The following is a 21744-nucleotide window of genomic DNA, read 5'->3' on the forward strand; positions in this document are numbered from 1 at the left end:
GTGTCTATGGAGTGTCCCCACTGGGGCCATGGATGGTGTCCATGGGGTGTCCCCACTGGGGCCATGGGTTGGTGCTGGGGCCATGGATGGTGTCTATGGGGTGTCCCCACTGGGGCCATGGATGGTGTCTATGGGGAGTCCCCATTGGGTCAGAGCCATCACGGGGTGACCCCAGGACAGGTTCCGGGGGTCCCAGCAGTGCCGGGGGCGCCGTGGGGCAGCTCCCGGTGCCCGTCTCTTGCCGTTAATCCCCGTTAATTGGCTTTGCAGCCCCCGGGCACACGGGAGGAGGAGGAGGAGGAGCGGGGGGGGGGCACCGGGGGTAAGAGGATTTCCTGCTCCCTCTTAAGGCTCGGTCCTCGCCCGGCGCTGCTCCTGCCCAGCGGCCCCGATGCCGCGCAGCCGAGGGGACAAGGGGACCCCCAAGGGCACGGGCAAGGACGGGGACAAAGCCGCCCCCCCCCGGCCCCCCGAGGACGGCGGCAGCCGGAGCCCGGGGGCCGAGCCCCGGCACAGCGGGCACGGGAACCGGAGCGGGAGGAAGGGGGCCGGGGACCCCCATGCGGCCGCCGCCAAAACGTATTCGCCCTTCCTGAACACGGTGTTCGGCAAGGTGGGGGCAAGGGGGCGGGAGGGGGGCGAAGGGGGTGTGGGGATGAGGTGGGGATGCTCTGGGATCATTGGGATGGAGGGGACACGGGGATGAGGTTGGGGATGCTCTGGGATCATTGGGATGGAGGGGACGTGGGGATGAGGTTGGGATGCTCAGGGATGGAGGGGACATGGGGGTGAGGTGGGGATGCTCTGGGATCATTGGGATGGAGGGGACGTGGGGATGAGGTTGGGGATGCTCTGGGATCATGGGGATGGAGGGGACGTGGGGATGAGGTTGGGGATGCTCTGGGATCATTGGGATGGAGGGGACGTGGGGATGAGGTTGGGGATGCTCTGGGATCATTGGGATGGAGGGGACGTGGGGATGAGGTGGGGATGCTCTGGGATCATTGGGATGGAGGGGACGTGGGGATGAGGTGGGGATGCTCTGGGATCATTGGGATGAAGGGGACGTGGGGATGAGGTTGGGGATGCTCTGGGATCATTGGGATGGAGGGGACGTGGGGATGAGGTTGGGGATGCTCTGGGATCATTGGGATGGAGGGGACATGGGGATGAGGTGGGCATGCTCTGGGATCATTGGGATGGAGGGGACACGGGGATGAGGTTGGGGATGCTCTGGGATCATGGGGATGGAGGGGACATGGGGGTGAGGTTGGGGATGCTCTGGGATCATTAGGATGAAGGGGACGTGGGGATGAGGTTGGGGATGCTCTGGGATCATTGGGATGGAGGGGACGTTGAGGTTGGAGGGGACGTGGGGGTGAGGTGGGGATGCTCGGGGATCATTGGGATGGAGGGGACGTGGGGATGAGGTTGGGGATGCTCAGGGATGGATGGGACATGGGGGTGAGTTTGGGGATGCTCTGGGATCATTGGGATGGAGGGGACACGGGGATGAGGTTGGGGATGCTCTGGGATCATTGGGATGGAGGGGACGTGGGGATGAGGTTGGGGATGCTCTGGGATCATTGGGATGGAGGGGACGTGGGGATGAGGTTGGGGATGCTCTGGGATCCCAGGGATGGAGGGGACACGGGGATGAGGTTGGGGATGCTCTGGGATCATTGGGATGGAGGGGACGTGGGGATGAGGTTGGGGATGCTCTGGGATCATTGGGATGGAGGGGACGTGGGGATGAGGTTGGGGATGCTCTGGGATCATTGGGATGGAGGGGACGTGGGGATGAGGTTGGGGATGCTCTGGGATCATTGGGATGGAGGGGACGTGGGGATGAGGTTGGGGATGCTCTGGGATCATTGGGATGGAGGGGACACGGGGATGAGGTTGGGGATGCTCTGGGATCATTGGGATGGAGGGGACGTGGGGATGAGGTTGGGGATGCTCTGGGATCATTGGGATGGAGGGGACACGGGGATGAGGTTGGGGATGCTCTTTGACAATGGGGATGGAGGGGACACGGGGATGAGGTTGGGATGCTCTGGGATCATTGGGATGGAGGGGACACGGGGATGAGGTTGGGATGCTCTGGGATCATTGGAATGGAGGGGACACAGGGGTGAGGTTGGGGATGCTCTGGGATCATTGGGATGGAGGGGACGTGGGGATGAGGTTGGGGATGCTCTGGGATCATGGGGATGGAGGGGACACGGGGATGAGGTTGGGGATGCTCTGGGATCATTGGGATGGAGGGGACACGGGGATGAGGTTGGGGATGCTCTGGGATCATTGGGATGAAGGGGACGTGGGGATGAGGTTGGGGATGCTCTGGGATCCCAGGGATGGAGGGGACGTGGGGATGAGGTTGGGGATGCTCTGGGATCATTGGGATGGAGGGGACGTGGGGATGAGGTTGGGGATGCTCTGGGATCATTGGGATGAAGGGGACGTGGGGATGAGGTTGGGGATGCTCTGGGATCCCAGGGATGGAGGGGACGTGGGGATGAGGTTGGGGATGCTCTGGGATCCCAGGGATGGAGGGGACACGGGGATGAGGTTGGGGATGCTCTGGGATCATTGGGATGGAGGGGACGTGGGGATGAGGTTGGGGATGCTCTGGGATCATTGGGATTGGGGGAGGTTGGATGCTCTGGGACATTGGGATGAGGGGACGTGGGGATGAGGTTGGGGATGCTCTGGGATCATTGGGATGAAGGGGACACGGGGATGAGGTTGGGGATGCTCTGGGATCATTGGGATGAAGGGGACGTGGGGGTGAGGTTGGGGATGCTCTGGGATCCCAGGGATGAAGGGGACACGGGGATGAGGTTGGGGATGCTCTGGGATCATTGGGATGGAGGGGACGTGGGGATGAGGTTGGGGATGCTCTGGGATCATTGGGATGAAGGGGACACAGGGATGAGGTTGGGGATGCTCTGGGATCATGGGGTTGGAGGGGAGGTGGGGGTGAGGTGGGGATGCTCCTGGACCCCTGGCATGGGTGCTGGGGCCAGCGCAGGGCCCCGGGGCCACCCCTGGGGAGGGGGCAGGGGGAGCTCTGCAGGGGGACGGGCGCTGCTCCCCCCTCCCCAGGCTCCCAAAGCCCCCCCAGCAGCACCCATGGGTGCCGGCAGGTGCGGGGGGGGGGCGGGAGGAGGGGCCCCGGGCCAAGGCTTTGCTCCAATCCCGTTAATCCCTCCCGCGGGGCTAATTCTGACCCAGCACACGGAAGGTGACTGGGGGGGGGGGAATAGGGGGGGTTGGTGCTGAGCCGGGGCTGAGGCTGGTCCCATCCCCCCCCCCCGTGTGTGGCCGGTTCAGGAGAGGGAGCTGTCACCGGAGGAGCTGGATGGTGAGAGGGGACCGGGGGCACGGGGGGGCACGGGCCATGGGGGACAATGGTGCTATGGGGACAGGAAATATGGAGGGGTGTCCCATAGGGTGGCAGTGCCATGGGGATGGGTGCCATGGATGGGTCTCCTATAGGGTGCAGTGCAATGGGGATGGGCACCATGGATGGATCCCCTATAGGGTGCAGTGCAATGGGGATGGGCACCATGGATGGATCCCCTATAGGGTGCAGTGCAATGGGGATGGGCACCATGGATGGATCCCCATGGGTGCAGTGCAATGGGGATGGAGGGGCACCATGGGGATGGATCCCACAGAGGGTGCAGTGCAATAGGGATGGGCACCATGGATGGATCCCCATAGGGTGCAGTGCAATGGGGATGGGCACCATGGATGGATCTGCCATAGGGTGCAGACAATGGTGGATGGGCACCATGAATGGATCTCCCATAGGGTGTCAGTGCCATGGGATGGGTGCCATAGAGGGCTCTGATGTGGGGACAATGGTGCCATGGGGAGATGCACCATGGAGGGGTGTCCCATAGGGTGTCAGTGCCATGGGGATGGGTGCCATGGATGGGTCCCCTATAGGGTGCAGTGCAATGGGGATGGGCACCATGGATGGATCCCCTATAGGGTGCAGTGCAATGGGGATGCAGTGCAATGGGGATGGGCCCCATGGATGGTTCCCCTATAGGGTGCAGTGCAATGGGGATGGGCACCATGGATGGGCTCTGATAGGTTGCAGTGCAATGGGGATGGGCACCATGGATGGATCCCCTATAGGGTGCAGTGCAATGGGGATGGGCACCATGGATGGATCCCCTATAGGGTGCAGTGCAATGGGGATGGGCACCATGGATGGATCCCCTATAGGGTGCAGTGCAATAGGGATGCGTGCCATAGTGGGCTCTGACCTGGGGGACAATGGTGCCATGGTGACATGTGCTATGGAGGGGTGTCCCATAGGGTGTCAGTGCCATGGGGATGGGTGCCATGGATGGGTCTCCTATAGGGTGCAGTGCAATGGGGATGGGCACCATGGATGGATCCCCTATAGGGTGCAGTGCAATGGGGATGGGCACCATAGAGGGCTCTGCCATGGGGGACAATGGTGCTATGGGGACATGAAATATGGAGGGGTCTCCCATAGGGTGGCAGTGCCATGGGGATGGGCACCATAGAGGGCTCTGATGTGTTGGGGCAATGGTGCTATGGGGACAGGAAATATGGAGGGGTCTCCCATAGGGTGCAGTGCAATGGGGATGGGCACCATGGATGGATCCCCTATAGGGTGCACTGCAATAGGGATGCGTGCCATAGTGGGCTCTGACCTGGGGGACAATGGTGCCATGGTGACATGTGCTATGGAGGGGTGTCCCATAGGGTGTCAGTGCCATGGGGATGGGTGCCATGGATGGATCCCCTATAGGGTGCAGTGCAATAGGGATGGGCACCATAGAGGTGGTGCCATGGGGGACAATGGTGCTATGGGGACATGCACTATGGAGGGGCAGTGCCATGGGGATGGGTGCCATAGAAGGCTCTGACGTGGGGAACAATGGTGCTATTGGTAACATGCACCATGGAGGGGTCTCCCATAGGGTGTCAGTGCCATGGGGATGGGCACCATGGATGGATCCCCTATAGGGTGCAGTGCAATAGTGATAGGCAACATAAAGGTCTCTGCGATGGGGGACAATGGTGCTATGGGGACATGCACCATGAATGGATCTCCCATAGGGTGTCAGTGCCATGGGGATGGGCACCATAGAGGGCTCTGCCATGGGGGACAATGGTGCTATGGGGACATGACTATGGAGGGGTCTCCCATAGGGTGCAGTGCCATGGGGATGGGTGCCATGGATGGGTCTCCTATAGGGTGCAGTGCAATGGGGATGGGCACCATGGATGGATCCCGTATAGGGTGCAGTGCAATGGGGATGGGCACCATAGTGGGCTCTGACCTGGGGGACAATGGTGCCATGGTGACATGCGCTATGGAGGGGTGTCCCATAGGGTGGCAGTGCCATGGGGATGGGCACCATAGAGGGCTCTGCCATGGGGGACAATGGTGCTATGGGGACATGCACCATGAATGGATCTCCCATAGGGTGGCAGTGCCATGGGGATGGGCGCCATAGAAGGCTCTGCCATGGGGGACAATGGTGCTATGGGGATATGAAATATGGAGGGGTCTCCCATAGGGTGTCAGTGGCATGGGGATGGGTGCCATAGAGGGCTCCGATGCCATGGGGGACAATGGTGCTATGGGGACATGCACCATGGAGGGGTCTCCCATAGGGTGCAGTGCCATGGGGATGGGTGCCATAGAGGGCTCTGCCATGGGGGACAATGGTGCCATGGGGAGATGCACCCTGAATGGATCTCCCATAGGGTGCAGTGCAATGGGGATAGGCACCATGAATGGATCTCCCATGGGGGACAGTGCCATGGGGATGGGCACGGTAGAGGGACAGTAGTGCCAATAAGGACATGTGCAACGCATGGGTCTGCCATGGGGTGAAGTGCTATGGGGATACATGCTATGGAGGGATCATCCAATGGGGACAATGGTACTGACATGAAAGGATCTCCAATGGGGTTCAGTGACGTAGGGATGGGTGCCATGGAAGGGTCTCCAATGGGTTCAGTGCCATAGGGATGGGTGCCATGGAAGGGTCTCCCATTGGGTTCAGTGCCATAGAGATGGGTGCCATGGAAGTGTCTCCAATGGGTTCAGTGCCATAGGGATGGGTGCCATGGAAGGGTCTCCAATGGGGTTCAGTGCCATAGGGATGGGTGCCATGGAAGGGTCTCCAATGGGTTCAGTGCCATAGGGATGGGTGCCATGGAAGTGTCTCCAATGGGTTCAGTGCCATAGGGATGGGTGCCATGGAAGTGTCTCCAATGGGTTCAGTGCCATAGGGATGGGTGCCATGGAAGTGTCTCCAATGGGTTCAGTGCCATAGGGATGGGTGCCATGGAAGTGTCTCCAATGGGTTCAGTGCCATAGAGATGGGTGTCATGGAAGGGTCTCCAATGGGTTCAGTGCCATAGAGATGGGTGTCATGGAAGGGTCTCCAATGGGTTCAGTGCCATAGAGATGGGTGTCATGGAAGGGTCTCCAATGAGTTCAGTGCCATAGAGATGGGTGACATGCAAGGGTCTCCAATGGGGTTCAGTGCCATAGGGATGGGTGTCATGGAAGGGTCTCCAATGGGTTCAGTGCCATAGGGATGGGTGCCATGGAAGGGTCTCCAATGGGTTCAGTGCCATAGAGATGGGTGACATGGAAGGGTCTCCAAAGGGGTTCAGTGCCATAGGGATGGGTGCCATGGAAGTGTCTCCAATGGGTTCAGTGCCATAGGGATGGGTGCCATGGAAGTGTCTCCAATGGGTTCAGTGCCATAGAGATGGGTGTCATGGAAGGGTCTCCAATGGGTTCAGTGCCATAGAGATGGGTGTCATGGAAGGGTCTCCAATGAGTTCAGTGCCATAGAGATGGGTGACATGCAAGGGTCTCCAATGGGGTTCAGTGCCATAGAGATGGGTGACATGCAAGGGTCTCCAATGGGGTTCAGTGCCATAGGGATGGGTGCCATGGAAGGGTCTCCAATGGGTTCAGTGCCATAGGGATGGGTGCCATGGAAGGGTCTCCAATGGGTTCAGTGCCATAGGGATGGGTGACATGCAAGGGTCTCCAATGGGGTTCAGTGCCATAGGGATGGGTGCCATGGAAGGGTCTCCAATGGGTGCAGTGCCATAGGGATGGGTGCCATGGAAGGGTCTCCAATGGGTGCAGTGCCATAGGGATGGGTGCCATGGAAGGCTCTCCAAAGGGGTTCAGTGCCATAGAGATGGGTGTCATGGAAGGGTCTCCAATGGGTTCAGTGCCATAGGTATGGGTGCCATGGAAGGCTCTCCAATGGGTGCAGTGCCATAGGGATGGGTGCCATGGAAGGCTCTCCAATGGGTGCAGTGCCATAGAGATGGGTGACATGCAAGGGTCTCCAATGGGGTTCAGTGCCATAGGGATGGGTGCCATGGAAGGGTCTCCCATTGGGTTCAGTGCCATAGAGATGGGTGCCATGGAAGGGTCTCCAATGGGTTCAGTGCCATAGAGATGGGTGCCATGGAAGGGTCTCCAAAGGGGTTCAGTGCCATAGGGATGGGTGCCATGGAAGGGTCTCCAATGGGTTCAGTGCCATAGGGATGGGTGCCATGGAAGTGTCTCCAATGGGTTCAGTGCCATAGAGATGGGTGCCATGGAAGTGTCTCCAATGGGTTCAGTGCCATAGAGATGGGTGTCATGGAAGGGTCTCCAATGGGTTCAGTGCCATAGAGATGGGTGTCATGGAAGGGTCTCCAATGGGTTCAGTGCCATAGAGATGGGTGTCATGGAAGGGTCTCCAATGGGTTCAGTGCCATAGAGATGGGTGCCATGGAAGGGTCTCCAATGGGTTCAGTGCCATAGAGATGGGTGGAAGGGTCTCCAATGGGTTCAGTGCCATAGGGATGGGTGCCATGGAAGGGTCTCCAATGGGTGCAGTGCCATAGAGATGGGTGCCATGGAAGGGTCTCCAATGGGTTCAGTGCCATAGAGATGGGTGCCATGGAAGGGTCTCCAAAGGGGTTCAGTGCCATAGGGATGGGTGCCATGGAAGTGTCTCCAATGGGTTCAGTGCCATAGGGATGGGTGCCATGGAAGTGTCTCCAATGGGTTCAGTGCCATAGAGATGGGTGCCATGGAAGTGTCTCCAATGGGTTCAGTGCCATAGAGATGGGTGTCATGGAAGGGTCTCCAATGGGTTCAGTGCCATAGAGATGGGTGTCATGGAAGGGTCTCCAATGGGTTCAGTGCCATAGAGATGGGTGTCATGGAAGGGTCTCCAATGGGTTCAGTGCCATAGAGATGGGTGCCATGGAAGTGTCTCCAATGGGTTCAGTGCCATAGAGATGGGTGTCATGGAAGGGTCTCCAATGAGTTCAGTGCCATAGAGATGGGTGACATGCAAGGGTCTCCAATGGGGTTCAGTGCCATAGAGATGGGTGACATGCAAGGGTCTCCAATGGGGTTCAGTGCCATAGGGATGGGTGCCATGGAAGGGTCTCCAATGGGTTCAGTGCCATAGGGATGGGTGCCATGGAAGGGTCTCCAATGGGTTCAGTGCCATAGGGATGGGTGACATGCAAGGGTCTCCAATGGGGTTCAGTGCCATAGGGATGGGTGCCATGGAAGGGTCTCCAATGGGTGCAGTGCCATAGGGATGGGTGCCATGGAAGGGTCTCCAATGGGTGCAGTGCCATAGGGATGGGTGCCATGGAAGGCTCTCCAAAGGGGTTCAGTGCCATAGAGATGGGTGTCATGGAAGGGTCTCCAATGGGTTCAGTGCCATAGGTATGGGTGCCATGGAAGGCTCTCCAATGGGTGCAGTGCCATAGGGATGGGTGCCATGGAAGGCTCTCCAATGGGTGCAGTGCCATAGGGATGGGTGCCATGGAAGGGTCTCCCATTGGGTTCAGTGCCATAGAGATGGGTGCCATGGAAGGGTCTCCAATGGGGTTCAGTGCCATAGGGATGGATGCCATGGAAGGGTCTCCAATGGGGTTCAGTTCCATAGGGATGGGTGCCATGGAAGGGTCTCCAATGGGTGCAGTGCCATAGGGATGGGTGCCATGGAAGGGTCTCCAATGGGTTCAGTGCCATAGGGATGGGTGCCATGGAAGTGTCTCCAATGGGTTCAGTGCCATAGGGATGGGAGCCATGGAAGGGTCTCCAATGGGTTCAGTGTCATAGGGATGCGTGCCATGGAAGGGTCTCCAATGGGTTCAGTGCCATAGAGATGGGTGTCATGGAAGGGTCTCCAATGAGTTCAGTGCCATAGAGATGGGTGCCATGGAAGGCTCTCCAATGGGTGCAGTGCCATAGGGATGGGTGCCATGGAAGGGTCTCCCATTGGGTTCAGTGCCATAGAGATGGGTGCCATGGAAGGGTCTCCAATGGGTTCAGTGCCATAGAGATGGGTGCCATGGAAGGGTCTCCAAAGGGGTTCAGTGCCATAGGGATGGATGCCATGGAAGGGTCTCCAATGGGTTCAGTGCCATAGGGATGGGTGCCATGGAAGGGTCTCCCATTGGATTCAGTGTCATAGGGATGGGTGCCATGGAAGGGTCTCCAATGGGGTTCAGTGCCATAGGGATGGGTGCCATGGAAGGGTCTCCAATGGGGTTCAGTGCCATAGGGATGGATGCCATGGAAGGGTCTCCAATGTGTTCAGTGCCATAGGGATGGGTGCCATGGAAGGGTCTCCAATGGGTTCAGTGCCATAGGGATGGGTGCCATGGAAGGTTCTCCAATGGGGTTGCGTGCCATAGGGATGGGTGCCATGGAAGGGTCTCCATTGGGTTCAGTGCCTTGGGGCCACCACCCCATCACCCCATCAAGCGAGGCCCCTACCCCGGGGTGACGTGGGCCCACGGGCACCCCATTGGGGGCGATCCATCGCCCTCCACCCCTGATGGGTGTCCCCGTGCCCCAGAGCTGCTGGACGCCTTCAAGGAGTTCGACACGGACCAGGATGGGTTCATCAGCTACAAGGACCTGGGCCCCTGCATGCGCACGCTGGGGTACATGCCCACCGAGATGGAGCTCATCGAGATCTCCCAGCACATCAAGATGAGGAGTGAGCGTGGGGCGGGCTATGGGGGGGCTATGGGGGGGGCTATGGGGTGCTGAGGTTATCCCTGCCCCACTGCAGTGGGCGGGCGAGTGGACTTTGAGGACTTCGTGCAGATGATGGGCCCGAAGCTGCGGGAGGAGACGGCTCACATGGTGGGCGTGCGGGAGCTCCGGATCGCCTTCCGAGAGGTGTGGATGTGGGGCACTGGGATATGGGGAGGGGATAATGGGATGTGGGGGGACAGCGGCCATGCGGGGATCATGGCGAGGTCATGACCACGGGGGTGACCATGAGCATGGTGACCATGGGAAGACCATGGGGTGATGGTGACCATAGGCATGGAGGGGATGAAGAACATGGGGAGACCATGGAGAAGACAGTGACCATGGGATAGTCCATGGGGAGACCATGACCATGGGGGAATGGTGACCATGGGGGTAACCATAGGCATGGAGGTGATGATGACCATGGGAAGACCATGGGGTGACAGTGACTGTGGTGGGTACAATGACCATAGGCATGGAGGGGATGATGACCATGGCAAGACCATGGGGTGACAGTGACTGTGGTGGGTACAATGACCATAGGCATGGAGGGGGACCATGGCCATGGGGAAATGGTGACCACAGGCATGGAGGGGACGATGACCATGGCAAGACCATGGTGGGGTCAATGACCATGGGGTGATGACAGTCATGGACAGGACAATGACCATAGGAAGACCATGGGGACACCACGACCACAGGGGACCGGTGACCATGGGGCTGACCACATGGGGCGCCCCTGGAGGGTGCCGTTGGTGCCCCCCCCAACCCCGTGGGCCCCACAGTTCGACGCGAACGGGGACGGGGAGATCAGCAGTGGGGAGATGCGGGCGGCCATCGCGGCGCTGCTGGGCGAGCAGCTCAAGGCGCACGAGGTGGATGAGATCCTGCAGGACGTGGACCTCAATGGGGACGGGCGCGTGGACTTCGATGGTGAGGGGGGGTGTCCCCCCCATAGCCCCCCCATAGCCCCCCCCCCCATGGCCACGGCTCAGCCCTGGGGTCCCCTCACACCCCCTTTGTCACCCGCAGAGTTCGTTATGATGCTGTCGTCCCGGTGATGAAGCCTGGGGACAAGGCGGGACCCCCCCTCCCTCCCCACAACCCGCCCCTGGTCCTGCCCAGCCCCAGCTCGCTGCCATCAGTAGGGGTCAGAGTGAACAACCGGAGCCGAGCCTGCAATGGGCAATGGGGCAGGGGTGGGACCCCGATGGGGGCGATGGCAGGGCTCGGGACCAATAAACCCCCTGGATCGGAGCTGGGGGAGTGTCTGTTGGTCCATGGGGTGGGATTGGCACCAGCCCCAGCCCATCATGAGCCATGGGGCAGTGCCTGGGGTCCCATAGGGGATAGGGAGAGGCTGCTGGAACCCATGGGGGTGAGGGGGAGACAGGAGGAGAAGGCAGGAGCCAGGGTAGAGGCAGGGTTCAAGGGGTACAGGCAGAGCTCAATGGGTACAGGCAGGGTTCAAGGGGTACAGGCAGGGTTCAAGGGGTACAGGCAGAGCTCAAGGGGTACAGGCAGGGCTCAAGGGGTACAGGCAGGGCTCAATGGGTACAGGCAGAGCTCAATGGGTCCAGACAGAGCTCAATGGGTCCAGGCAGAACTCAATGGCTACAGGCAGAGCTCAATGGGTCCAGGCAGAGGTCAATGGGTGCAGGTAGAGCTCGAGGGGTACAGGCAGAGCTCAATGGCTACAGGCAGAGCTCAATGGGTACAGGCAGAGCTCAATGGGTACAGGCAGAGCTCACTGGGTGCAGGCAGAGCTCAATGGGTGCAGGCAGAGCTCAATGGGTACGGGCAGAGCTCAATGGGTGCAAGCAGAGCTCACTGGGTACAGGCAGAGGTCAATGGGTACGGGCAGGGCTCAATGGGTACGGGCAGGGCTCAATGGGTGCAGGCAGAGCTCAATGGGTGCAGGCAGAGCTCACTGGGTGCAAGCAGAGCTCACTGGGTACAGGCAGAGCTCACTGGGTGCAGGCAGAGCTCAATGGGTACGGGCAGAGGTCAATGGGTACAGGTAGGTCAGTGCCAACCTGTGTTCCACCATTGGTTGGATGATCCATTGCTGTAACCAACCAGCCAATCAGCACCCCCTAACGAACGGGCACCGCAGTGGAATATCCGCTCAATGTGACGTATGCTCAAACCACCTGGCCAATCAGCGTGAAGGAGGGCATAGGCTAAACCAATCAGCAAAGAGCACCGTGCTGGCCAATAAACACACGCCTCCCGCTCCCAATAGCCAATCAGCGCGCGGGGAGGAGGGCTCTATTGGGTTATGTCCCCCGTCCCCCCCCCAAAAAAGCCACCCTGGGGCAGGGGTGGCTCCACTGGGGCTCGAACCCAGGACCTTCTGCGTGTAAAGCAGACGTGATCACCCCTACACCATGGAGCCGCCGCGGGGGCTGCCCCGAGGGTCCCGGGTTCGAGTCCCGCCTCAGCCGCTGCGGTCACTGGGGAAGGGGGGACACAGCACGGAGGGACCCCAGAACGGAGCCGTATGGGGCCAGCGTGGTGGGGACGAGGGGGGGGGAATGAGCCCCAAGGGGTTCTGGCAGCCCCCGGCTCCCTTTGCTTGCGGGGGACACAACAACAGCCCCCGGGACCCTCAAACTGAGGCGTTTTCGGGGGGGGGCAAAGAGGGTCCTGAACACTGGCATCAGGACCCAGGTAAAGGGGAGGAGGAGGAAGATGATGATGATGATGGCTGGGGACTGCGGGGCCCCCCCAAGCGCCCATAGGGCTGCCCGGATAGCTCAGCCGGTAGAGCATCAGACTTTTAATCTGAGGGTCCAGGGTTCAAGTCCCTGTTCGGGCGTGCTTCCCTTTACCTTTTTTGGGGGGGGGTGTGCAGGAGGACCGAAGGGATGGGGGAATCCGTGAGCTGCCAAAGAACAGCGGGTACCCCAAAATCAGCCCGCCCCCAATCCCCATGGAGCAGGCGGAGCCGGGCTGGGGCAGTCACAGGTTTTAATTTAGTTTTTCCTGGAAAAAAAAAAAAAAGGGGGAAAAAAAAAAGGAAAAAAAAAAAAAGGCATCATCCACCCCCATTGCAGGTGTGGGGTGCAGGGACCCCCCCCTGTGGGTCAGGTTTGGGGTGCAGGGACCCCCCCCCAGCCCCTGTAGTGTTTGGGGGTGCAGGGTCCTGCTGCGCCCTGGGGAGAACCTGGGACCTCAACACCCCCCCCCCTTGCCCTAAACCTACAGCGAAGGCACCTGGAGGGGGAGCCCCGTGTTTTTTTGGGGGGGGGGGTACACAACACCCCAAACCCAAGGGTGATGTGGGCAGGGGGAGAAGGGGACCCCGGTTGCGCTCTACATATATATAATATACACCTATAGAACAGGCTGTGGGGCAGGGTCTGCCCCCCCCCCCCCCCTCCCCGCACCCCAAATGTGTGGGGCTGAATGGGAACCAAATGATTAAGAGGGGGGGATGAGACCAAGGCCAGCCTCGGGCTCGCCCCGCTGCGCCCCCCCCTGGGGCTCACAGGACCCATGGCCCCAGCCCCATAGCGCTATGGGATGAAGGAGACCCCCATGGTTTGGTGAGGGGGGTGTGTGTGTGTGTTGGGGGGGGGGGGTCCTGCCGGCTCCCGCTCGCCCCATGGCATCGAGGGCATTGGATGGGGCTAAGGCACCCCCCGGCGAGGCGCGGGGAGGACGGGGTGGTTAAAACAGGCGATGGATGGAGGGAGGGATGGGATGGAGGGAGCCGGTCGGTGCCAGGGCTCTCGGCCGGGCATCCCTGCCCTCTGCTCCTCCTCCTCCTCCTCCTCCTCCTCTTCCTCCTGGCTCAGAAAATGTCCGGGCAGAGGCTCCAGTCCTGCTTCTCTTTGCTCTCCCAGTACCCGCCCTTGTAGACGTGCGCCAGCTCCTGCGTGACCGGGTCCTTCCTGCGCTCGAACCACAGCGGCTTGTAGGGGTCGTAGGGGGTTCCTGGGGGCGCGCAGGGAAGCCATGGGTCAGGATGCAGCCAAGGGCACCCATGGCACCGAGAGCAACGGGACGGTGCCTGAGCACCCTCTGGGGCAGGAATTGTTCCTCAGCTCCATCTAAACCTGCCCTGGGGCAGCTTGAGGCCGGTTCCTCTTGTCCCATCCCTTGTTCCTTGGGAGCAGAGCCCAGCCCCTCCTGGCTCCATCCTCCTCTCAGGCAGTTGCAGGCAGCCATCAGGTCCCCCCTGAGCCTTCTCTTCTCCACACTGAACCCCCCAGCTCCCTCAGCCCTTCCCCATCACACTTGGGCTCCAGGCCCTGCTCCAGCTCCGTTCCCTTCTCTGGCCCCGCTCCAGCACCTCAAGGTCTCTCTTGCAGTGAGGGGCCGGGAGCTGAGCACAGGATTCGAGGTGCAGCCTCCCCAGTGCCCAGCACAGGGTCCCAATCCCTGCCCCGGCACCGGTGCCTCTTTCCTCACCGTCCTCGGTGGCTCTGGCAGCTTCGGCCTCGCGTCTCTTGCGGCTCAGCCGCTGCTTCTCCTCCAGCCTCTGCTTCTCGGCGTTGGCCTCATCCCAGCGCCCGTTCTCCATGAGGCGCTGGTCCGGGCGCCGGCGGCTGTCGGTGGGCGCCGTGCCGCTCTCCGGCGCGTTCAGGGTCAGCGCCAGCTCCGAGAAGTAGTACATGTTCTCGGCGTACTTCCTACGGGAGCACAGCGCCGTGCTCAGGCCCTAACCCCTGATCCCCCCCCATCCCATCCCTGCATCCCACCCCGGTCCCAACTCACGGCAGCGGGTTCCTCTTCCACAGCAGCACCCGGCTCTCCTCGGCCTCGTGGGCTCTCTGCCTTCCCTCGGCGCCGTTGTCGCCGGGGCCCAGGCTCACCCGGTAGCAATCCATCTTCTCATCCCAAGTGCCCAGCAGGACGAAATGCACCTTCCCGGCGGGGTCCGTCACCTCCCCGGTGACCTGATGGGACAAGGGACAGGGTGAAACACATCCCCTCTCCTTCCCGGATCCATGGGGGGGGAATCGCGTGCATCCCGCCTCGGTGCCTATCCCACCTTCCTCGCCACGTCCCGGGAGAAGTAGCTGTAGGGAACGAACTTGAGGTTGCATTTGTCCCCCGTCTTGTGGTTGACGATCTCGATTTCACCTGACTGCAGGGAGGAGAGGCTCGGATCCAGCCCCATCGCCCGGGACGCGGAGGGATGGATGGATGGGTCCATGCTTCCCTGCACGCCTCAACACGTACAGGGCGGGGGTTCCATCCCACCTGGTCGATCCAGAGCTTGCCCACGATGATGTTGTGCACGGTGGTGGTGACCTTCTTCCACGTGTAGTGGTTGCCAGTGGAGTGGAAGACGCAGTGGATGGTGCCTGAGGCGGCGGGGAGGCGCGTTGGGAGCCGTCCTTCAACCAACCCCATCACCCAACCACCCCCAGGGCTCCGGCGCTCACCCAAAGGCATCACCGAGAGGTATTTGCCTCGGAACTTGCTGGTGATCTTGATCTCCTGGCGCAGCGTCCACCCGTGCTTGGAGTCAGCGTGATGGGCAGCGGCGGGGGGGTGATGGCTCACCTGGACCGGCAGCGGTGAGGGGGGATAAATGGGTTCCAACCATGGCCATCAGAGCCAAGGAGGGGCTGGAGGAGCGGGGTGCAGGGGGTTACCTGCTCACAGAGGGAGCGGTAGCCGCTCTCCTCCAAGCGGTCCAGCTCGAAGGTCTCACCCAGGAGCGGGTTGAAGGGTTTGCTGGTGCGGAAGACGGTGGTGGAATAGGAGGAGACGGTGAAGGCGGCCACGTAGCAGAGCTGCTCCAAGGAGCTCTCGCACCGGGCCGCCCGGTCCAGCAGCTCGTGGTACTCCAGGTCCTCGGTCAAGCGCTGCAGCATGGACAGGGGCTCGTTGAAGTTCACCTGGAGGGGAGGAAAACAAAGAGGGTTTTTTTTTTGGGGGGGGTGTTTCTGAGCTTCCCCCCCATCCCCATCCCATCACCTGCGCTCGCACTCACAGGCATGGGGATCTTGGATAACTCCTTCCCGATGCAGTTCTTCATGATGCTCCAGAGGTTGAGGCTGTAGTTGGGTTTGTAAGGGATGCGGGTTCTCTTCTCCTTCTTGGTGTCTTCCACTTGGGGCTTGTACTGGGGGGGGGGAAAGGTGAGCAGAGCTGCTGTAACCCCCCCCCAACCCTCTGCAGCCACTGGGGTACCCCCTCATCCCATCCCAACCCATGCACACGGCATGGGAACCCCCATTACCTGCTCATCCAGGCTGATGTCGCTGCTGGTGCCACTGATGTTGCTGCCGGTCCTCCTGGAGAGGAGGAGGAAGAGGAGGAGAGGGATGGAATCAGCGCCCAGCGGGATGCAGGCACAGTGTGTGTGTGTATGGGGTGGTGTCACCCCAAAGAGCAGCACTCACTTGTGGCCCATGCTCTCTGGCATGGGGATGATCTCCGGGGCATCGAAGAACTCGTTGTCATCGTCTTCATCGCTCAGGTCTCCTTTGGCAGGGCAGCAGGGGTCTGGGATGAGGGGGAAGAGCAGATGAGATCCAAGTTCCAGCTGCATCCCGGTTAGCCCATAGATCCCCATCACTCCCTACCCTGCACCACGAACCCCATCTCACCCCACCACGGCTCAGTCCCCCTTTATCCAACCCCCCCATGGCACCAACGGGACCTTTGGCAGCGCCGCTGGTGCCGGAGGTGCCGGCAGGGAGCACGGTGGCCCCCCGGAAAGCCCTCTCCAGGTGGTTGTGCTGCTTGGCCAACTGCTCCAGGGTCTCCTCCAGGCGGATGCGCTGGTCCCGCTCGTGCTGCAGGGATTTCTGCCACTTCTTGCTGTGGGTCTGGGCCAGCAGCAGGAAATCCCGGCAGGCCTGAAGGGAAAACAGCGCCCCAAGGGCAGGCTCAGAGCTCCCGTTGGGATTTGGGAATGTCGGTGCCTGGAGGCAGCGGGGTTTGGTCTCGGTTTCTGTTGGGGTTTCAGTAAGAGTCAGGTTTAAGTGGGAGCAGAGGGTGTTGGGTGGCCCCATCCTGCTTGAGGATGGGCTGGGGCTGAGCAGCTCGTGGTGACGTGGGCTTTGGGGGTGCCCTGGAACCCCACCATGGTGTGAGCCATGGGATGTGTTCCCTGAAGGACAGGACGGGTGCAGAGGGATGTGGCCAGGCTGGATCCATGGGCTGAGCTCCAGCAGGGCTCGGTGCTGGGTCCTGCGCTTGGGCCACAGCAACCCCATGGAACGCTGCAGGCTTGGGAAGCTGCGCGTGGAAAAGGAGCAGAGCAGGAGCAGCTTGTGCCCAGGCAGCCAAGAAGCCCCCAGCATCCTGGTACTGCACCAGCACCAGTGCGGCAGCAGGAGCAGGGCAGGGATCGGGCCCCTGTGCTGGGCACTGGGGAGGCTGCACCTCGAATCCTGTGCTCAGCTCTGGGCCCCTCACTGCAAGAGAGACCTTGAGGTGCTGGAGCGGGGCCAGAGAAGGGAACGGAGCTGGAGCAGGGCCTGGAGCCCAGGTGTGATGGGGAAGGGCTGAGGGACCTGGGGGGTTCAGTGTGGAGAAGGCTCAGGGGGGACCTGATGGCTGCCTGCAAGTGCCTGAGAGGAGGATGGAGCCAGGAGGGGCTGGGCTCTGCTCCCAAGGAACAAGGGATGGGACAAGAGGAAACGGCCTCAAGCTGCCCCAGGGCAGGTTTAGATGGAGCTGAGGAACAATTCCTGCCCCAGAGGGTGCTCAGGCATTGGAACAGGCTGCCCAGAGTCCCCATCCCCGCGGGCGTTCAGGCGATGCGCCCCTTGGCGCCGTGGGTCCGCGGTGGCCGTGGGGCTGGAGCGGACGCTCTGAAAGGCCCCGGCGCGGGTCGGGCTGCAGGACTCACGTTGATCATGGCGTTGGAGGTGATGCGGAAGAGCGTGGCGCGTTCGTTCACTTGCTTGATCTTCTCGGTGCTGTCGGCGGGCAGGCGCAGGCTCTCGAGCTCGCTGAGCGAGCGCTGCAGGGCCGTGCCGTGCTTGGCGATGAGGTCGTTGCAGGTGCTCAGGTCCTCCACCTTGCTGGCCAGCGTGCGCAGCGTGCTCTGCAGCTCCGTCTTGTCCGTCTGCGGCACCGCCTCGTCCCCGGAGTCATCTGTGGGGTGGAAGCGGGGGGGGATAAAGGGAGTCAAGGGTGTGGGGCGGAGGGAATGGGCATGGGGGAGTTTGGGATGGAGCAGCTCTGTGCTGGAGCCAGGCTGGGAGAGCTGGGCTGGGGCAGCCTGGGGAAGAGAAGGCTCCTGAAGGGGAGACCTGAGAGCAGCTCCAGTGCCTGAAGGGGCTGCAGGGAACATGGAGAGGGGCTTGGGACAAGGGCCTGTAGGGGCAGGCCAAGGGGAATGGCTTGAACCTGCCCGAGGGGAGACTGAGATGAGCTCTGAGGCAGAAGCTCTTCCCTGGGAGGGTGCTGAGGCGCTGGCACAGGGTGCCCAGAGAAGCTGTGGCTGCCCCATCCCTGGCAGCGCTCAAGGATACAGGGGCTTGGAACACCCTGCTCCAGTGGAAGGGGTTGGGGTTGGAACTGGATGAGCTTTAAGCCCCCTTCCAACCCAACCCACTCTGGGATTCTATGGATGCAGCAGCAAACCCCCATTCCCAAGGGCTGGAGCTGCACACGGGGCGCTCCCATCCCCAGCATTCCAGATCGGGAACGCGGCAGCAGCTCGCAGCAGATGGCCCCTCTCCCGGCACAGCAGCAATCCCAGCAGTGAGGACCTCAGTGCCCGGTGCTGGCAGCTCCTCAAGCCAGAGCAGGCTGCCAAGATCCATGCGGATGGACCCAACAGCCCCTTCCCCACCCCACTGCGGGTACCCGGTGCCGTTATCCCTGCGCAGCATCCCAAACCCGAGCTGCGGGGGAGCCAGAGCAGGGAAGCGCAGGTTGGGTTTGCAGGCAGCAGCGAGCAACGGGAGCTTGGGAATGGGGAGAAGAGGTGGGATCGTGCCCTAGGGATGGGCACAAGGAGCACGGGTGCAGAAAGGGGCGCTCGGGGCCCTCTTATGGGGTTTCCTTGGGCCGTACCTGACTCCTCCAGCATCTTGACGGCTTTGGCCTTGGCCAGCTCGAGGGCAGTGACCCAGCGCTGCCGCTCCACCTCGGAGCTGGCTTTGAGGTGATAGGTCTGAGCGCCGCCGTTGGAGATGATGAAGTTGCACGAGTCCTCCACGGTGATGTTGGCCGTGGCCAGGTTGATGGTGCCGCGGCACGTGTGCCGCATCTCCGCCTTGGAGCTGCGGAGGGGAGCGGGCACGGGGCACCGTGAGGCAGGATGGGACCCACGCAGCCCAGGCGGGATGGGGGATTCCAACCCCAAAGGCAGAGCCAAACGGGAAGCGCCGATGGGAATGGGGTAAAGGCAGCCCCCAGGAGCAGCCTTAGGGATCTGATCCTTGGTGAGCATCCTTAGGGAGCATCCTTGGAGAGCATCCTTGGAGACCCCCTTGGTGAGCACCCTTAGGGAGCATCCTTAGGGATCACCTTTAAGAACCCCCTTGGTGAGCATCCTTAGGGGGCATCCTTAGGGATCCCCTTGGTGAGCACCCTTAGGGAGCATCCTCAGGGGTCCCCCTGGTGAGCATCCTTAGGGATCATCCTTAGGGACCCCCCTGGTGAGCACCCTTAGGGATCATCCTTAGGGACCCCCGTGGTGAGCACCCTTAGGGATCATCCTTAGGGATCCCCCTTGGTGAGCATCCTTAGGGACCCCCGTGGTGAGCACCCTTAGGGAGCATCCTTAGGGATCCCCCTTGGTGAGCATCCTTAGGGATCATCCTTAGGGACCCCCTTGGTGAGCACCCTTAGGGAGCATCCTTAGGGATCACCTTTAAGAACCCCCTTGGTGAGCACCCTTAGGGAGCATCCTTAGTGGTCCCCTTGGTGAGCATCCTTAGGGATCATCCTTAGGGACCCCCGTGGTGAGCACCCTTAGGGATCATCCTTAGGGATCCCCCTTGGTGAGCACCCTTAGGGGTCCCCCTTGGTGAGCACCCTTAGGGGTCCCCCTTGGTGAGCACCCTTAGGGATCCCCCTTGGTGAGCACCCTTAGGGGTCCCCTTGGTGAGCACCCTTAGGGATCCTCCTTAGGGACCCCCTTGGTGCCTCCATATCCCGGTACGGAGCAGGGCGAGGGCCCGGGCCAAGGCCGTGCCAGGCAGACGCACCCCTTCCACGTCAGCGGGGCCGGAGGGAGGGACACGGAGCCGCCGGCTCACCCCCCCCCGGGTCCCCGCCTGTAACAGGAGCCCGCGGCTCCGGTTCCCCGCTGCATAACGAGGGTGCAGCCCGCCCTCAATGGGGCTCGGGTGGCACCGCGGGGCCCGGAGGGACAACGCGGCCACGGAGGGGCCTCGGGGGCTCCAACGCCCCCACATAGACCCGGGCCCAAGGTCACACCGGAGCCCCATGGAGAAGGGGTGGGGGACAAGCGGCGGGGCCCCCCGGTACGTACCGGTAGTAGCTGAGGAGCCCGTTGCTGAGCACGAACCACCGGCGCTGGTAGCCCTTGATGTAGTTGGTCCACTTGAAGAGCCACCCCTCGCGGGCCGAACCGGAACCGGAGCCGGAGCCGCCCGTCCCGGAGCCAGCACCGGAACCAGCACCGGAGCCGCCCCCCGGTGCCGCCGCCGGTGCCGGCCCCGCTCCGCCGCTCGCTGCCGGGGAGGGCAGCGCCGGGGCCGCGCCGGGAGCCGCGGGCAGCGCCATGGGCCCGGGCAGAGCCGCCGGGCCGGGCCCCGCGGCCGCCGCCGCCGCCGCTCGCAGCTCCGCCATCGCCGCCGCCCCGCCGCGCTGCCGTCAACACGCTCCGCCCCCGGCGAGCGTCTGATTGGTGGAGGCCGCGGCGGAGCGCGGTCTGATTGGTGGCAGCGGCAAGGAGGGGCGGTGCTTGAGTTCTTATTGGCTGATAGCGCGCTGGTTCCCCGGTGCTTTCTTCCATCAATCAGCGCGGGGGGGCGGGGCCGAGAGGCGTAACGGTGACTCATCCTTGCGCGCCATTGGCTGAGGGGGCGGGGCTTCGCTCAGGCCGCGCTGCCATTGGTGGAGAAGCGGGAAGGGGCGGGGTTTATGACCTGAGGGGTGCTGAGGGCTGAGGGGGAGCCGCCATTACCGAGGGGGGGACCGGGGCCGGTGGCTCGTTAAGGGCAGGCCCGGAGGGGGCCGCACCTCGGCGGGGAGGGGGGTTCAGAGCTCCGGGACAGCCCCGAGGCTTGGTGGGGGGGGGATGCGGGTGAACCCCGGCCCCGGGGCGATGGGAGACGGGGGGGGGGGGGTGTCCGGGTCGTTACCGGCGGAGGGAAGCAGAGGCCAGGCCGGCAGCAGTATACAATTCATCTTTATTTACAAGAACCCTATAAAAATGTAAATTTAGAAACTTTATTCTCATTTACCAGAACCGAAAACTTGCGGGGGGGGGGGGGAAGGGGAAGGGTGGAAACCCCCCCAAAAACCACCAAAAAAAAGACAAATTCATCATCATAAATGAACTTTCCACTTGCTCGATGATGGGGAGAGGGGAAGGGGTGGTTAATGCCAAAGGGGGGGGTGGTAAAATACCTCCATGTGCAAATCTCACGGTGATTTCTCTTTTAAAAGCCAAAAAAAAAGGGATAAAATAACACACACACCATTCCCCCCCCCAACCCCATTCCCTGCTGCCGTCTGCCCGAGGAGGAATCCAG

General features: G+C 61.7%; 2 protein-coding genes and 2 non-coding genes across 4 annotated transcripts; 2 read left to right on the forward strand and 2 right to left on the reverse strand.

The window, feature by feature from the left end:
* The first annotated feature begins 309 nt into the window (after positions 1-309).
* Positions 310-11329, forward strand: LOC134175492 (calcium-binding protein 2-like). Its single transcript, XM_062641535.1, has 6 exons — positions 310-613; positions 3337-3367; positions 9909-10052; positions 10128-10237; positions 10879-11026; positions 11126-11329. The coding sequence occupies exons 1-6, from the start codon at positions 392-394 to the stop codon at positions 11152-11154; spliced, it is 684 nt and encodes a 227-aa protein (XP_062497519.1). The 5' UTR covers positions 310-391; the 3' UTR covers positions 11155-11329.
* A 1089-nt stretch (positions 11330-12418) lies between these two features.
* On the reverse strand, positions 12419-12491 carry TRNAV-UAC (transfer RNA valine (anticodon UAC)). Its single transcript has one exon. It is a non-coding gene; the product is annotated as a tRNA-Val (tRNA).
* A 350-nt stretch (positions 12492-12841) lies between these two features.
* On the forward strand, positions 12842-12914 carry TRNAK-UUU (transfer RNA lysine (anticodon UUU)). Its single transcript has one exon. It is a non-coding gene; the product is annotated as a tRNA-Lys (tRNA).
* A 938-nt stretch (positions 12915-13852) lies between these two features.
* On the reverse strand, positions 13853-20839 carry OSBP (oxysterol binding protein). Its single transcript, XM_062641534.1, has 14 exons — positions 20517-20839; positions 19091-19299; positions 17916-18163; positions 16719-16917; positions 16459-16561; positions 16296-16350; positions 16047-16178; positions 15706-15951; positions 15493-15613; positions 15308-15411; positions 15096-15191; positions 14819-15000; positions 14513-14733; positions 13853-14035 (listed from the first exon to the last, which is right to left on the reverse strand). The coding sequence occupies exons 1-14, from the start codon at positions 20834-20836 to the stop codon at positions 13893-13895; spliced, it is 2379 nt and encodes a 792-aa protein (XP_062497518.1). The 5' UTR covers positions 20837-20839; the 3' UTR covers positions 13853-13892.
* Between the last annotated feature and the right edge of the window lie 905 nt (positions 20840-21744).

This window comes from Pezoporus occidentalis, unplaced genomic scaffold (assembly GCF_034315485.1).
Source record: "Pezoporus occidentalis ecotype Australia unplaced genomic scaffold, CSIRO_AGI_Poc_V1 ctg683, whole genome shotgun sequence".
Classification (NCBI taxonomy): domain Eukaryota; kingdom Metazoa; phylum Chordata; class Aves; order Psittaciformes; family Psittacidae; genus Pezoporus; species Pezoporus occidentalis.

What these genes read in the sequence shown, in the direction of transcription:
- LOC134175492 (XM_062641535.1), top strand. Translation starts at nt 392, where the DNA reads ATGCCGCGCAGCCGAGGGGACAAGGGGACCCCCAAGGGCACGGGCAAG. An exon ending in TGAACACGGTGTTCGGCAAG is followed by an intron (nt 614 to 3,336) that starts GTGGGGGCAAGG and finishes TGGCCGGTTCAG; the next exon opens with GAGAGGGAGCTGTCACCGGA. An exon ending in CGGGCGCGTGGACTTCGATG is followed by an intron (nt 11,027 to 11,125) that starts GTGAGGGGGGGT and finishes TGTCACCCGCAG; the next exon opens with AGTTCGTTATGATGCTGTCG.
- OSBP (XM_062641534.1), bottom strand. Translation starts at nt 20,836, where the DNA reads ATGGCGGAGCTGCGAGCGGCGGCGGCGGCGGCCGCGGGGCCCGGCCCG. An exon ending in CCTCCAACGCCATGATCAAC is followed by an intron (nt 16,918 to 17,915) that starts GTGAGTCCTGCA and finishes TTTTCCCTTCAG; the next exon opens with GCCTGCCGGGATTTCCTGCT. An exon ending in CCAGAGAGCATGGGCCACAA is followed by an intron (nt 16,351 to 16,458) that starts GTGAGTGCTGCT and finishes CCTCCTCTCCAG; the next exon opens with GAGGACCGGCAGCAACATCA.